General features: G+C 54.1%; 3 protein-coding genes across 3 annotated transcripts; 1 reads left to right on the forward strand and 2 right to left on the reverse strand.

Annotated features, from left to right (window-relative positions):
• Window positions 1-2639: 2639 nt before the first annotated feature.
• Window positions 2640-5285, forward strand: UCRPA7_1501 (hypothetical protein; the record flags this gene model as incomplete). The annotated part of the gene is made up of 1 exon (XM_007914081.1): window positions 2640-5285. The coding sequence occupies one exon, from the start codon at window positions 2640-2642 to the stop codon at window positions 5283-5285; it is 2646 nt and encodes an 881-aa protein (XP_007912272.1).
• A 527-nt stretch (window positions 5286-5812) lies between these two features.
• On the reverse strand, window positions 5813-8808 carry UCRPA7_1502 (putative glycogenin protein; the record flags this gene model as incomplete). Its single annotated transcript, XM_007914082.1, has 6 exons — window positions 5813-6238; window positions 6314-7097; window positions 7698-7762; window positions 7818-8402; window positions 8457-8563; window positions 8769-8808. The coding sequence occupies 6 exons, from the start codon at window positions 8806-8808 to the stop codon at window positions 5813-5815; spliced, it is 2007 nt and encodes a 668-aa protein (XP_007912273.1).
• Window positions 8809-13562: 4754 nt separating this feature from the next.
• On the reverse strand, window positions 13563-14939 carry UCRPA7_1503 (putative cation diffusion facilitator 1 protein; the record flags this gene model as incomplete). Its single annotated transcript, XM_007914083.1, has 1 exon — window positions 13563-14939. The coding sequence occupies one exon, from the start codon at window positions 14937-14939 to the stop codon at window positions 13563-13565; it is 1377 nt and encodes a 458-aa protein (XP_007912274.1).
• Window positions 14940-15382: the final 443 nt, after the last annotated feature.

The following is a 15382-nucleotide window of genomic DNA, read 5'->3' on the forward strand; positions in this document are numbered from 1 at the left end:
GCATCGCCAGGACTCAAGTCCCCTCGTTGGAAGACATGCGTTCGAGGAACAGGGAAACTGGATATGAAGGGGAAGAAATGGATCCTGTTCCTTGGGGAGACATATACTGTCAAAATTCGTCTCCATAGCTTCTCTATCGCAGCTGTCACCTCCAGATCTTACGCAGATCTGTTCTGTATGTAGATACCACCCGACCGTCTCAGCCCCGGTCTATAGATGCTTCATGAAACAAGTCTTTCGAACCCATTTGCATCATCATGTTTGGGATGCAACTGATACCCAGGGTTGCAAATTACCCGCATATTTAACACTCGGATGTGAAATCATTTACCACCATTTTTCGCACAATACTCTACTCGGATCCAAAGCATGCCCTCCTGGAGACGTCAATTTCTCCACAAACTCGTCTGTCATTGTTGGAAGCCCGCAAATATAGACTACCACAGACGCCTTGTCTGGGCCAATCGCCTGTGTTAGGTCTGACTGGGTTATCCTCCTCTTTTCGAATGGTAGATCAAGTTCGTTACAAGCAAGGACAGTACTGTCACCCCCTGCGTCTTGCTCACCGCCAGTCAAGAACAAATGCAGAGATCCCTTCACCTTTTCTCTGGAGAAAATCGATGCAAGTCTCTCAATGAAAGGCATGCTATCAGCTTCGCGGTCCGGTCCCGGGTCTTTTAAAGAGTAAAAAAATTGAACATCGTACGGCGGTGCATCGCCACCCGTCCCAGCGATATGGCTCAGAATGCTGATGAGCGGATTTATACCCACACCGCCAGCAACGAAGACAACTTTCTTCAATGTCGACGGATCGATGCTCGGCGGCGGCCATACGAAGCTGCCACCGATGCGGACCCGCAGTTGCGAGTGGAGGATCGACTCTGTGGGCTGCCAGAGCCACTGGGCTACGGCATTGTCAGGGGACTTCTGCACCGCAAGCTCGAGATATGGAGCCGGTGCATCTGGGTCGAAGCCGCGCTGCGCTTTTGACGGTGGCGAGGTGATGGTGAAGCCGCCTGGCTTCGGAATCTCCGGTACATAGGTGTCTAGCCACTGGCCGGGCAAGAACTATACGAAATCAGCATGGCAACTTATTTACAGCAAGCCGGACCTTGTCACTTCTATAGAGCCGAGAGTAGGGGGTATTTCCAGACGAAAGATGCGAATATGGTCGTTGATCTCATCTATGCGGGCGAGAAGGACAGTATGGAGAGACTGGTCGCCTGTCAGTCAGCTAGGGTCCGAGAAGCAGGAGGACGGAGCGAGACGATACAGAATCACGGGGCTCGTTGGCAGTCCGCTCGGAATGATCTAGCTTGCTCATGGTTAAGAAGCCTTGCCGAGGCACTCTCACGGTATATGGCTGAGGGCGAGTTCGAGGCTGTCGTCCACTTCCGGGCAGTGGTTGTGCTCACTCAGAGATGCAGGAGTCAAAGTGGGGAAGCAACCCTCGCTGCCCCCGGGAGGCGTGCAAAGAGGTGCTCAAATAACGAGATCAGTCAACAGACAAGAGTATATTCAAGAACAAGCAAAACTGGACTTTCTGATTACTGCAGCTGAGACTAGACGTCCGGCATTGCGTGTAGTGCCCAAGGTTTGTTGCATGTACACACGAGTCAAGTATTCGGCCAATGTCGCAGCAAATTACACACTGCTGCATTGAGAGTTATGAGATTTTCCTGCAATGTTTACTTGTATTTATTTACTCTCAAGCTGTCTAGTAGTATACAAGCCAGGCCTTATTGTGCGCCGACGGTGTGATTTGAAGGAAGCATGGGTGAGCAGGCGTGGGCGTGAGTGAGTGGTGTGGCCTGAGACAACCGATCCGAGAGATAAAAAGGAGACGTTGGAAATCCGGGATCCCTCATTTGCCCCCAGCCAACCACATAGATACGCAACCTCTCTGTAACCCGCCGACAACCACGACCTCTCCACGATGAAAATGCTGCTGTGAGATATGTGATTGTCCAGGCTTCATTTTCTTCTTGTTAGCGAGGTGGTTTTTGAGAGGAGAGCACCCGTTGCGAACAATAGGTCAGTGGGAAGGCTGAATAGCCCCCCGTCTTGTCCGCCTGGTCCCGCTGCGAGCTAATCGCACCTCAGCATTCAGACAGTCACACAATAGAAGGCATTGTCCCCATCTATTGTCCGCGACCGTTTCTCATCGCTATTGTAAGTTTGGAGCCCTTTAATCTGAATGCATTCCCTCAATATCAGGAGCTGCTACTCCATTGCACCAATACCGTCTTCATCGGCTGGCCATCACACCCAGTTTTCGCTTCCCGCCCACCTTCAGGAGATTTTCTTCACTGGCACTCCCTCACCCGCCACCAATTTTTCTAACCTTCGCCAGATATCAGGACTGAATTGGCTCATCCTGGTTATCCCTTGTCACTAATTTCTTTGGACGGATTACCTCTTTTCCATCGAGCTGGACGCTCGCCTGCACGATACATACGTCACATCAGCCAAAACCCTGCATCCGCTGATATTGGTCGAGCTGGTATCTCGGACTGGACGGACAGCTTTGATCTTTACTTGTCCCATTTCATCGCGTATCATCACTGAATTGTTCCCTTTTGATACTTTACTCTGAATTCATCATGCCTTACTCCCGTCTCCCATCCGGGCCCAGCCCAATGACCACTCGCCGAGCTGCTCGCCGTACCTCAGGAGGGGCTACTCCTCCACCCCAGCAGCCGGCTACTACTGTCAACACCAACTCCACTGTCACGGAGGATGATATCAGCAAAGAGCTCAAAGCTGCGTCCCTGAGACGCACCGCGGAGATGATCGCCAAGGTCGCTATGGAGAACGGTGACACGCCAACTGAAGCCCGTCGGGCCAACAGTGCCACTTCTTCTACACCCAAGACATCTCCCACCAAGATCACCATCAAGAATCCATCTCATGTCACGAATGGCTTCACTCAGCCAAGCGAAACTGTTGCAAAGTCATCCTCTTCTTCTCCAGCTGCCCATGCATTCACCTCTGAACCAGCTGTAGCCATTCTCTCGAAATCAACTGGTGGCCTGAAGATCAAGCTCACGAACAAGATGCCCACTCCACCAGAGTACGATGACGAAGGCCAGGACATCAAGGCAGCTAATCCATCTACCCCTACTCCTTTCTCTCTTTCCCAGTCAGTTCCTCAATTCGTCAAGCCTGTGTCTTCTTCCAACAAGGGTATCAAGGGCGAGGACGGCACGGAAGCACCCAGTACGCAAAAGACGATGTCTGATGCACCGAACACTCCCCCTTCATCACAATTTGTTTCACCCCCCGATGATGAACCTATCGCTTCAAGTGGCAAGCGAAAGCGAGGAGAGCAGGACGACGCAACCACAGTCGAGCCACCAAAGAAGCGTGGCAGGAAGCCCAAGGCCCAAGATGTGGCCGCTATTCAGGAGCCCCATAATCAAGAAACCCTCCTGGCCACTCCAAAGCAGACAGAGAAGGTTGTGGGTGCAGAGACACTAGCTCAGCTGTCTCCTGACCCTACCGGCAAGCGGAAGAGACTCGCAAAGAAGCTGGTCGGCAATGTTAGCCTTGAGACTGAGCTGGACCCAGCAGTGGCAAAGAAGCTCACCACTATGGAGCAGCAGATTGCTCAAGCTATCATCAAGGGCATGTCCTCAAAATCGCTCTCAAGCGGAAGAGAGACGAGACAAAGAGCCGCAAGGACATCGACTGGCCACGTCCAGGCTCAACCTGAGGAGAAAAATCAGGTTGCTAAGAAGGCAGCCTCGCCAATGCCTATCTCTACCCCTACTCCCGCTCCTGCAACTCAGAATGCCCCTATATTGTCCGCAAAAACAAGAGGCAAACAGAGAGCCCAAACTCCTGTTCCCTCAACTCAGGAAGCTCCTACATTATCCGAGAAGGCGAAAGGCAAACGAAAGGCCGAAGAACCACCTGCTGAGGTCGCAGCACCGCCTAAGAAGCGTGGCAGACCGGCAAAGAAGACAACTGTCACACCAAGTGCCAGAAAATCTGAAAACCTGGAGATTGAGGCCGGCCCTTCCCAACCCGCCAAAGAGACAACTGCAACTGCGAAATCTTCCCAAAAGACAGCAGAAAAGCCCACAGCCACAAGACCGAAGAGACGATCGCGCGCCGCAAAGACCCCAGAGCCCGAGTTTCGTGACCTCTTTGTCGACGATCCCCTTCGTATCCCCAGGCCTCCTCCCCGTATCTCTTCACCAAACCCATACGACCCTATGCCGAGGAAATATAACGGCATCTTCAGTGCTTCGCAGCAGTATGCCAATTCATGGGAAGAGTCTTCCTTCGCAGATATTGATCCGAACACTCTAAATTGTCCCACCTTTGGCTCATTCACGACGCCAGTCCCATTCGACTCATCCCCCTTCCCCACACCCTCAGACCTGCAATGGGATGGGGAGCCGATGGAGATAGACACGATCCTCGGCCCGTGCAGATGTGACCTCTGCAAACGCACCCTAGAGAATGTCAAGTCGCTCCGCCACGGCACGCGCTACTTCTTCTCCTACGCGAGCAACATCCACCCCAGCGACGCCACCGAGGAGGCCGGCGCCGTGCCCGTCGCCATCGGCAAGATCAGCAACCACCGCTTCCTCATCTGCGGCAACCCCCTACCCGGCACCGCGCCGCCCAAGAAGAGTCCCGCCTCCGGCCTGCCCACCATCGCCCCCTCCCCCGGCGACGCCGTCTACGGCATGCTGTACGAGTGCCCCTCGCACGACAGCCTCGTCGCGATGGCCGCGCTCGCCGGCCGCGGCGAGCACGACTTCCACAAGGCCAAGGTCAGCGTCGAGCTGCAGGCGCACGTCAACCGCCGCCACCCCGTGCGCGCCGGCCACCCGGGCACGCAGGCCCTGCGCACGGTGGGCCGCGTCGACGCCCTCGTGATGCGCGCCCCGGACGACAGGTACCACATGCCCGCGCGGCCGGAGCAGGACGCCGTGGCCCCGCCGCCCAAGAACACGAAGGAGGACAAGAAGAAGGCGGACGAGGACGTCACGGAGACGGGGCGCCCGCGCCGCCGAGGCCGCCCGAAACAGCTGCCGCCGCCGCCGCCACAGAAGACCAAGCCTGCCCCCGCCCCTGAGCCGGAGCCGGAGCAGGGACAGCAGGAGGTCGTTGAGCTTCCACAGGGGGAAGTTGCTCCTCTGGTGGAGGGCTACGCGGAGGTGATGAACGGCGCTCTCGCCGAGGCGACGCTCACGGGTGGTTGGTTCCCGGACGAGTACATGAAGAAGGTGATTAGGAAGTGGATTCCAGCACCACAAGAGCGTGTCTAGATGCATTTTTTTGTTTTGTTTTTTTTGAACCAGTACCCAGAAGAGCATCCCTCAGAGAGGAGGAAGTCAAGTAGTAAACACTCAATATTAGGAAAGGAACAATGATATGGATAGTCCAATTGATCATGATACCGGTATTTCACAAGTTACTTAAAGCAGTGAAAAGTAGTGAGCGAGGTAGGCAGGGAGAATTGAATATGTGCTGCCTCAAAACAGGTATTTATTCATTCATAATTTGTCCTTCGGTCCATTCCATCTATCGCACTTCGACTGCGCTTCTTCCACCCGAAGCCCTAGTCTTGTAGCTGCGCTTCCGGGCCCTTTGTCTCAGATAGCCTTTCTGAGCCCGTGCCTACTTCATTCGATTATTCCTCGACCCCGAGTCTGTGTATCATACAATTGCTCCAATAACAACCTCCCGTACTGTGAAATCCTCATCGTCCAGACCAAGACTGACATTTGCTGTTGTGTTGCGGTTAAGATTAAAGATTAGAAACAGGACATATGCTCACGAGTCCCCGCCATCCTCATGTGTCCAGCACGTCTTCCTCCTCCTCCGTGGGTGGCAAGGGTGCGGACTGGTGCAAAAAGTCCTCGTCCTTCTCCCAGGCGACGCCCGGGCCGTGATATGCCGGCTCAGGAATCGATGAGCCCGACGTCGAGGTCGTCGCTGCAGCGGTGCTGCGCGGTATGGCTTCCTGCTCGCCCAAGATGCTGCGAGGCCCCGCGCCAGGTTTCACCGGCTGAGGACTGAGCACGCCCGAAGACTGCGCAACATATGTTGGCGACTTAACGTCCTCAGAGCCAAAGGGGAGCGGGCGATCGGGGATCTCTCGACGTACCGAAAAGCCTCCCTCGCTTGAACCGCCACCAGCGTCTTCCCCGCCGCCAAGCTTCCTGAGTAGCAGCTCAGACTGCTGCTTAGCCAGTTTCTGAAGCTGCGCTACGGGGTCCTTGTAGTATCGAAGTATGTTAGTCAAGTCACAGAGGCAGTCTGCTGGGGTCCACAAATTCCCATGCACACATACCCAGTCAGCCTGCCGAGGCACCCCCTGGGCCGTCGGCAGCTGCTCGTCATCTTCCTCACCTTCACCGGCGATGCCTGGGCCACCACCGCCCCAGAACTTCGGCCGGCGAATAGGTGCTGGAGTGACAGGTAGACTGGGTCGCTCGAATTCGGTCGGAAAGTCGGTCAGTTTAGAGCCGTGCCTCCGCCAAGCTGCAGCGGCGGACGTTTCGTTCTGCCCTCGATCCGTCCCACCACCAGATCCAGGCGATTTCTGCCCCGTTGGAGTCCCCTGGCTCTTCGTCCTACGGTGCCATGGCAGGGTATCGACGTACTTGTCAATCTCAGGCACGTCATCCCAGGCGTTGAACCGTGTGAAGGAGGACCAGGGGTCCGAGGGCACAACTCGGATGGTTGGTGTGGTAGGTGTCTGAGGCTCGCTCTTATGTTCCGCAGAGGATGTTTCTGTGACAGATGGCTCAGTTACGGGCGCGTGGGGTGCGAATGAAGCCTTGGGCTCACCAGACGGCTCAATCGTCGATTCCCCAGTCACAGGCGGCTCGTTTTCATACGGGTCGTTAGCGAAGACTCTCGAAGCCCGCGGTTGATGAGTTTCCCAGGGGAAAATCGCGCGGGGCTTCTCGGTTGAAGGAGCGGGTTTATCTTTTGGCACCTCATACCACATGTTCCTCGGTGGGCTTGGGTACCGTTTGGGAGGAACGAATGGAGCTACATCAGAAGACATTTCGTATTGTATTGACGGAAAGTTCGCGGCTTCTGGCTTCGAATCTGGCGGAGGAGACATTCTGCATTGAAATTAGTGATTGTTCTTTTTTTCTTTCTCTTTTCAAATTAGATGTGCAGGAATTTGGACTAACCGTTGAGCATCCCAACTAGGTTGCATGGGAGGCGGTTGAGGCTTCTCAGGCTTGTGCTCAGTCTCCTGGTGAGGTGGTGGAGGAGCCCATTGCTGGTGCTCTGATACCTGCTCTTTTCGAGCCTCAGTATGGGTCCCCTCAACAGTACTAAAAGACTCGCTGGGGGCGGGGGGTTGTTGCTCAGGTGGCTGGGAGGTAGTCCCAGGCTGAGGTTGGTCTTGATAATGATATTGTGGTTCTTGATGGTGGTGGTGACGGTCGTGAGTATCGTGTTGATGGTGCTGTTCAACAGGAGGCTCGTGACTTTGGTGATGGTGGTGGTGGTAATGATATTGCGTAGGGGGTATTGAAGATGGTGATAGTGCTTGAAAATGCTCAGATGCTTGCGAAACAAATGCTGACGAATCCTGAATATGCGCTGGGGGTATATCGTAATGCTGACCGTAAGTAGAAAATCCTTGGTCGTGTGGCTCTCCTGTCGGGACTACATATTTCATCGTGGGTTGGTATTCTCCTTTGACAAAGTACTGTACCAATTCTGGCGGCCTCTGTGATTGATCCTGCTGCGTTCCTTCGGGTGTCGGCGCGGGTGTCTGTTAGAATTGTCAGAGACCTGTAAAAGTCTGAGAGCGGGAAAGCTAGACGTACTTGAACCTTATAGTGGCGATCGTACACAGCCCACCATTTCGCAGAAATCTCGTCGTATGGGGAATTGCTGTCGCTTGTTTGCCTCCCTTTGAACCACGGCTTCTCGGGGCCAATGAAATGGACCATATTTATGCTGGACTGAAAGTGCCGATATGCGGGTACATACTGATAGTGCGCCGAGGGAGTGACGTTGTACGTGAATGACAGGCGGTTATAGTCATTCTTGAAGTACATGTTGAGAAGGCCCTGATCAGCACCGTCAAAGGAAATGCCTCTCTCGGCCATGGCTATTAAGGCGTAGTAGTCGCCTAGATTCGGTGTGAGAGCCATTACTCCAGTGTTGAATAAGTCCGGCCAGCCAATGTCCGGAGCGGCAGAGAAAGCGTGTGGGAGATCGAAGAGCTCGTCGACAGCCCGGTAAGCAACAACATCAGCATCGATATAGACAATTTTGCGATATTGCGTTAATTTCCACAAGTGGATCTTGGTGAAGGCCGAGTGCAGGTCGGCGCGGTTCATGAGGTTGAGATTCGCCGGCTTCTCGTTCTTTATGCGTGGTACGGGTATCACATAATCGTACACGGTCTTGTCATGTCAGCATTGCGCAAGAGACCAAAAGGACCTGGAGGATGAACTCACCTTCAGCTGTGATATTACTTCACCAGACACCGAGTCAAGCGTGACCAGAACGGCCAGCTTCTTGGTGGTGCCGGCATCGCGGAGCGAGTGTGCCAGGACCAGAGCTCCTACACGAGAACATCAGCCGGCGATTCCGCAGCAATTGAGGGGGATGTAGCTACCTGGCAAGTACGTATCGCTCAATAGAAGCTGTAGAAAGGCAATTGTCAGCGCAGTTCTTCGTTTCGAAGCTCGTGGGGGCGTGGGCGAGCTGTGATGTTGCGTGGTGTGGTGCGGTGCGGCGCGGGCAGAGCAGAGCAGAAGTTATCGTACGTACCGTTGCGTAAACATCCTCCCCGCCTTGCACAGCCATTGTGTGCAGGAAGCCTCGTTAGCGACCTCAAAACGAGACGAACAGCAAACAATCAGTCAATAACAAAAGGAAATGAAAAAGCAGAGATGCCGATGCGAATGCTCGAATGCTAGCTATAGTACAGATGCTGCTTGAAGGGAAAAGCAGAGAAGCGGCAGGAGAAGGAGTGACCGGAAAGATCATATGGAGGAGTAGAGCAGAGCGAGCGAGCGAGCAAGCAAGCAAGCAAGCAGCACCGGCGTTGGGGCCCGGTGTTAGTAGTACATGTACTCGTCGTAGTGGCTGCCCGTCCCCAGTTGGTCGGTCAGTCAGTCAGTGTTTTTGTTAGTGGCGGGCGCGGGCGTTGGATGGCAGAGGGACGGATTGACATGGGGACTTCACGCACACGGACACCGACCAGGATCAGGCGAAAAAAAACAGCTTTCTAGACAGGGAAGAGAAGCACGGTGCAAGTTCGCTCTCGTTCTGCAGCTTCCATTAGCTAGCCCGCGAGCAGGGATCGCTGTTGATGGTGGTGGTCGGCAGGGTACATAGCGAAGAATACCACCACGACGCGGCAGCAGACGATGGATGCATGGATGGATGATATGACGATATCAGGTACTTTGCGGTAAAGACTGCCGCTACGTTAGGAACAGGGGAAAGGCATACTACCTTGGTACGCCATACCCAAACCGCCTCTTTAGTGCGGCCAGCCAAATGGGTCCAGGACTAGAGCTAAAAGCATCAGTCACTTCATCGCCTTGGCCTTCACCTCTCCCCCAACCCCAAGCTCCAGACCTGCCAAAGCAATATAAACACCAAGTGCTTAGGTAGGTAGGTGACAGATAATAAGAGATTGAAAGGTGTGTGTGTGTGTGTATCGCCAGCGGGAAATTGCTGGCGACTACGGCGTCTTCGTTTAACACGGCGCGCATGCATCCATCCATATCCATGCAGGCTTGTTGTATATACCCTAGTCTCCAGAGCAGATACACACCACTCCACCTCCACCTCCCCATGCATGATGTTGCCGCTCATTAGTCTACATGTACGCGTAGTGGGAATGTACGCAGTAAGGCAATGTACAGCATGGGCTGGCTAACTTACGTTATTCCGGAGACTGGTTCCCTAGACCACCTATAGTACATGACCATCTTGGCTGGCAGCCGCGACAAAAGGTCTACATGACATTGACTTGCCACATACATGTATCTACCTTCTTCACCTTGCACACAATATAGATAGCATCACGTAGCGTGGGAGACAGCTCCTACAGAGAAGAAGGCCATTGATGCTGCAAATCGCCATGTCGAGCAGACCCCTTCTCAGGAGAATGAGCATACTCTTGAACCGTGCATTACTTTGAGAGGCATTCAATTGGTTCGAGAAGGGGATGCTTTGTAGGTACTATCTCCGTGGCACAACTGTCGCGAATTGCCTTCTTGTCGCCGTTTCGCGGATTCGAGGAAATTGAGTATACAAATTATCTACCGTTAGACTAAAATAAAAGAATGATTGGCGTTGCAGCTTTTCTTTTTCCTTCGCCCGGAAAGAAAAGGAACGTGGCTCGCACGCTGGCTGAGAAGCCCGTCCAGGAAACAAAACACTAGGGAAAACGGTAAGGTCTTACACGAAGAGATGGTGTGGGGCGCTATTCTAGCGAGATTCATTCTTTCTTAGTGTGAGGTAGATGCCTGCACGCCATATACCGCAGTACAAGCCATTGTCTGGGCCTCAACCAGTTCGACGGACGTTCCTTCTTTATTAGATCAGTAGTTTGAACCATCTATCGTGCCTTCGCTGACTACTTGACTACATACTATGCAGTAGCTACCAAGAGTGGATGCGATTGATCGGATCGGCACGGCAGGCAGTTCCCTCGTATCTTGGAAAGTCTTCTGTTTCTATCGCATATCCATTATTATTATTTTCTCGATCTCTCGTAGCTTAGTTGAGCCTTACTGATGCCCAGAGCAAAGCAAATTACGTTTAGATAACAGTGATAAGGCTCGACTCGCCTACAAATGGGATTCATCAGGATCTGTGGGAGAGGCAGTCACGGCAAACCTTTGACCTACCTATCCTCGTCGGCGCCTATCTACAACCGCAGGCTGCCCACACGCAATGAGTGACATGGAGCAGGCATCGGCAGGCGCGGCCGGTTGCCTGCTTCACCGAGCTCAATGGCATACCTGATGAAAGCCTCGCTCCAATATCAATTTATCACCTACCCTTTCGAAACACTAGGCAGCTACCTACTTAGAAATGACTCGGCAATCTAAACAGATATATCTCACTCCACCGCTCACGCGACCCCCTCCTGTGGTCCAGAGGCAAACGCAAGTCTGAAAACACTCAAATATTTCATCACTTCACGTTGCCAATCGCAACTTCGAAACGCCGATGCTTCACTTGCAGTGGCACACGACCACCGCCACTGTACATCGCTAAACGGCCAGAGCTGATCGATGTAGTCGACTTTCAAGTCACTTCCTTCTCCACATGCGAGGTGCCTGCCCCGCCATCCGTCATCACCATTCAGAACTGAGCTTCCCCGCATCCAGCTTGTGAGGTGGAAGCAATCAAGGTAATGATACTCAGCTTATTCTACATAGACATGTGGGGCCCCAGACCCGGAAAAGAGCACTGCAGCGTCTATCTATCTAGACGAGGTCATCATAGCTAATGGCCATAGCTTCAGGAGACTCCGAGACTCTTGCTAAAAGTCCTATTCTTGCAGGCAAGCAGCGAGAACGAACTGAACTCGCCGTTAGGAGCGGAGAACATGCCGCGACAGTGCTCTGGTTGCGATACGATACTCGGCTCGGCAACAACCCCGCAAATTGCCTCAACATCACGAGGACGGAGAAGTGTCCAGAACATGGCCGTAAGATCTGCCTCCTTCATCGATTCGTTCAAACGTCATGACTCTTCCCATCTGACTGCAAATCCGCACCGATCTCCAAACGGCATGCCCCAATCTTGATTAATTGCCCCTCTCCCTCACGACCCCTTCCTTGCCTGCTTGCCTTCCTTCCAGGTCACCGCTCGTCGTCTTCTCCAATGACGTCGCGCGGCTGTCATGTGAACAGCTGTGAGCCCGAAGATCTACGCAGGCCCACCCCCACTGCAGGGTCTGCCTAGCGGCAAACGCCCCTCCAAGCCTCCAATCCGCTTACACGGTCCTTATTGTGCGAAATCCTGGAGGGATACCTGGATCTGCAAAGAGTCCCTTTGTCTTCCGAGTATAATCACTTCACTACGAAGCATAGGAGATACTTTAGAATACCTCTAATCGAAAATGTTAGACTTCTCCCGCCGCCAAGGCCAAGCACCGTATTGGTGCTCCGAGCAAAACGGAAACAGAGGTGCAGACACAAACGGAAGACATCGCGAAGCCGTTTTGCTTCCTCGATTTACCGTATGAGATCCGATTAGAGGTCTACGAGCTTCTGCTCCAATCTCCCAATCCAATTTATATTTCTCCGAGACGGAGGCAGCTTCACTTGCGACTCCTGCTCGAAGGTTACGGCAAGATATTCGGGCAGGGTACAGGGGACTATGTGTGGCCGAAAGCGTACCCTTTGACAGACCGCAGGCCGCACATCAACCTCCTACGAGCGTGCAAGCAGACCAACGAAGAAGGGACACCCATTGTATACAGGACAAATAATTTTGTCGTAGGAAGTGAGTCAGACGCGCCAAACATTTCCCTATGTCTCTATATATAAGCTGAATTTGACCTTCGTACGTTAAGACATCGATCTAGACCCCCTGCGCTATAGCACTTCACCCTACTTGGGTAAGTATCCTCGGACTGGTTACAGAGCAGATGGTTTCTTCCTCTACTACTTGAGGCAGTCCACGCTTGTGCAAATTTCGTCCATTACATTTCGAAAAGGCTGCTACTGCAAGGACTGGATCTTGCGGCGAGAGAAGGAGTACAGCACCGACGGCGCGAGGCTCTGCAAGAAGCTCTATCACAGACAAGTGCATCTCCACTTGCCGACCCCTAAGCAGTCGAAGGAGCTCTTTCTCTGGCTTAATCAGTGCATCGACAAGGATCCGCGATCCTCCTTGTATCACCTCTGTGCCAACTGTCGGCGCATAAACACTCAGCCGTTCTTGTTCTGAGATGTGGGTCATTGACTTCAAGCATGTGCGTGGGCTCATGAGGGACAGAGCCAGGAGACATGCCACGCCATTAAGAACCAGAACTCGAGCAGAAATTGATACGTACGACCATACCCAGCAGAGAATTCGGCATCCCGTCCGCTCTGCCACTTGACAAGCTGCTGAGGGCCGGACTAGTAGTTGGGTCGGTGACGACCAGCGAATCCCTGGTGTTGTACGTTTTTTTTGGTTCATTTTTGGCATTATTGGCGAGCATGGTCTGGTTTGACATTACGATGCTCACGATTTACGATGTGACAACCCCGATATGTCGGTTGTGGCTTTCATTAGGCGTATTGCTAGTACCGATGTTATAATGGAGATATTGACACCACACTTTTCAAGAATATGCTCGACACCTTAAGCGCCCTGTGAACCAAGCCCCTCGGCCAATTGATCTATCTTATGCTGCTGCTTGCTCCTCGAACGCCGGTAAAGACTGATGTTAATGACACCGCTGATGGATGTCTGATGCGTGCAATGATATGTCCTTGTAATGCTCCCAAAATACCTCTCCAGAAAACGGTCAGTCAATCGTCCAACACGCCCGATCTAGCAAGCCGAACGACATCCCTGCGCCTCGGCCTCGGACAGCTGCCCTAGAGGTCCTTCCTGTACGCGTGCTCGGGCTTGTGCGTAGTCTCGTAGTCGACGTGGACGTACGCGCGCTCGATGTCGGGCAGGCTCTCGAGCTTGAACTGCAGGGCCTCGGCGACGTCGTGGGTCTCGGCGAGCGAGGCGCCCGGGTCCATGACGATGTCGACCTCGGCGATGAGGCGGGGCCCGCTGTGGTAGACGCGGACGGTGTCGATCTGGCGCACGGCGGGCGAGTGGGTGACGCAGACGTAGGTGATGAGCTGCTGCGTCTCGACGGAGGCGACGACGCCGACGAGGAGCAGGAACTCGGCGAAGGCGGTGCGCAGCCAGATGGCGGACACGACGACGGACAGGATGATGGCGCCCATGGGGTCGATCCACCACTCGAGCTTGGAGCCGCCGACGGACGTCAGGATACCGAAGCCGTTAATCAGCAGATCGTTGCGGTGGTCCTGCCAGAGGATGAAGATCTGGCTGTACTTGTCCTTGAGCGCCCAGGTGTAGAGGAACAGCGCCAGCTTAGTGCTGAAAGCCACAACCACGGCGATGACCGAGGGCAGGTGGAAGTCGTTAAGCTCGGAGCTGCCCGCGCGGTCCACGAGCTGCTTCACCGAGAAGGCAATGAGGATGAAGCTGACGGCCGTCATCAGGAAGCAGAAGACGATGTTGCCCACTGTCTCCAGGCGTGCCTTGCCGGACGGGAACCGCGACGGGTCCACGTGGCTCACGGCCCGGTTCGAGAGGATCAACGTGATGTTACTAAGCGGGTCGAAGATCGCGTCCGCCATCGTCGTGAACAGCGATAGCGACCCGGAGGCCGCTGCGCCGTACACTTGGAGGGCTGCGAGGATAATGTTGGCCACGAAAGACCCATACACGGCGATCTTGAACTTGAATTGGTCTTCTCCCTGCTCCTGACGGGCCGCCTCCCGGTGCTCCTCGACCGACTTGAGGAGCCGCTCAATGGTCTCGTTCTGTCGGTTGTAGAAGCCTTGCACACGGCGAGCCTGAATGGCAGACCGCCCAAACTTGGGCAGCGGGATGCAGCCGGAAAGAACGCCGCCGCCAGCTTTACCTTTGGCCACCGCAACGGTCCCTGCACTGACACTCTCGGGGCTTGCATCGCCTGGCAGACCGTCACGCTTCCTAGACGTGTTGGCCTTGATTCGCTCAAGCTCGTCGACAGTCTTGTACGCCTGGCTGAGGCCGTACGGGTCGTTCTCGAGCGAGTATCGCGGTATCCGGCCGGTGCGGCCCGCAGTCATCTGGCTCTCGACGTCGGCGCTCACATGGCGAGCCACGGCATCGCTCTCATTCTCGTTCGAAGTCTCGACGCCCGTGCTCGAGGCGGCGTTTACCGGAGGGCTGAGCGCAGCCATGTTGCGCAAGGAGACTGGCGTTTGGTTATTTGAGCGGCTGGGATACTCGCGCAGCTGGAATGGATGGGGATGCATCGTGATACTGGCCGAAAGGTCCGGCTCCGAGGGGATATTGGGAGGCATCCTGTGTGGCGAGGCGACTCGAGAAACGCGAGCCGGAGATAACTGCTGACCGGGAAATTGCTTTCTGATGATGCTGCGGATGTAAGATTATGAAGAGACTATAAAACTGCTTCCCAATGTGACACAGCTCTCGGTGAGCTGTCAAAAGTTTGCAGAGTTTGTGTTCACCGTGGTCGCTGAGGAGAAAAGGAAGGTCAGAAGGTGTCGAGGCTCGCACGTGGGCAGCCGTGGACACGGATAGGCAAGACTGGATCCTGGTCCACCCCCGAAAAAGAAAGGGACGATGGGAATTTGGCGGCTAGAGATGGCAATTCCAAAAC

Source organism: Phaeoacremonium minimum (genome assembly GCF_000392275.1).
Source record: "Phaeoacremonium minimum UCRPA7 unplaced genomic scaffold PA7_03_scaffold_110, whole genome shotgun sequence".
NCBI lineage: Eukaryota > Fungi > Ascomycota > Sordariomycetes > Togniniales > Togniniaceae > Phaeoacremonium > Phaeoacremonium minimum.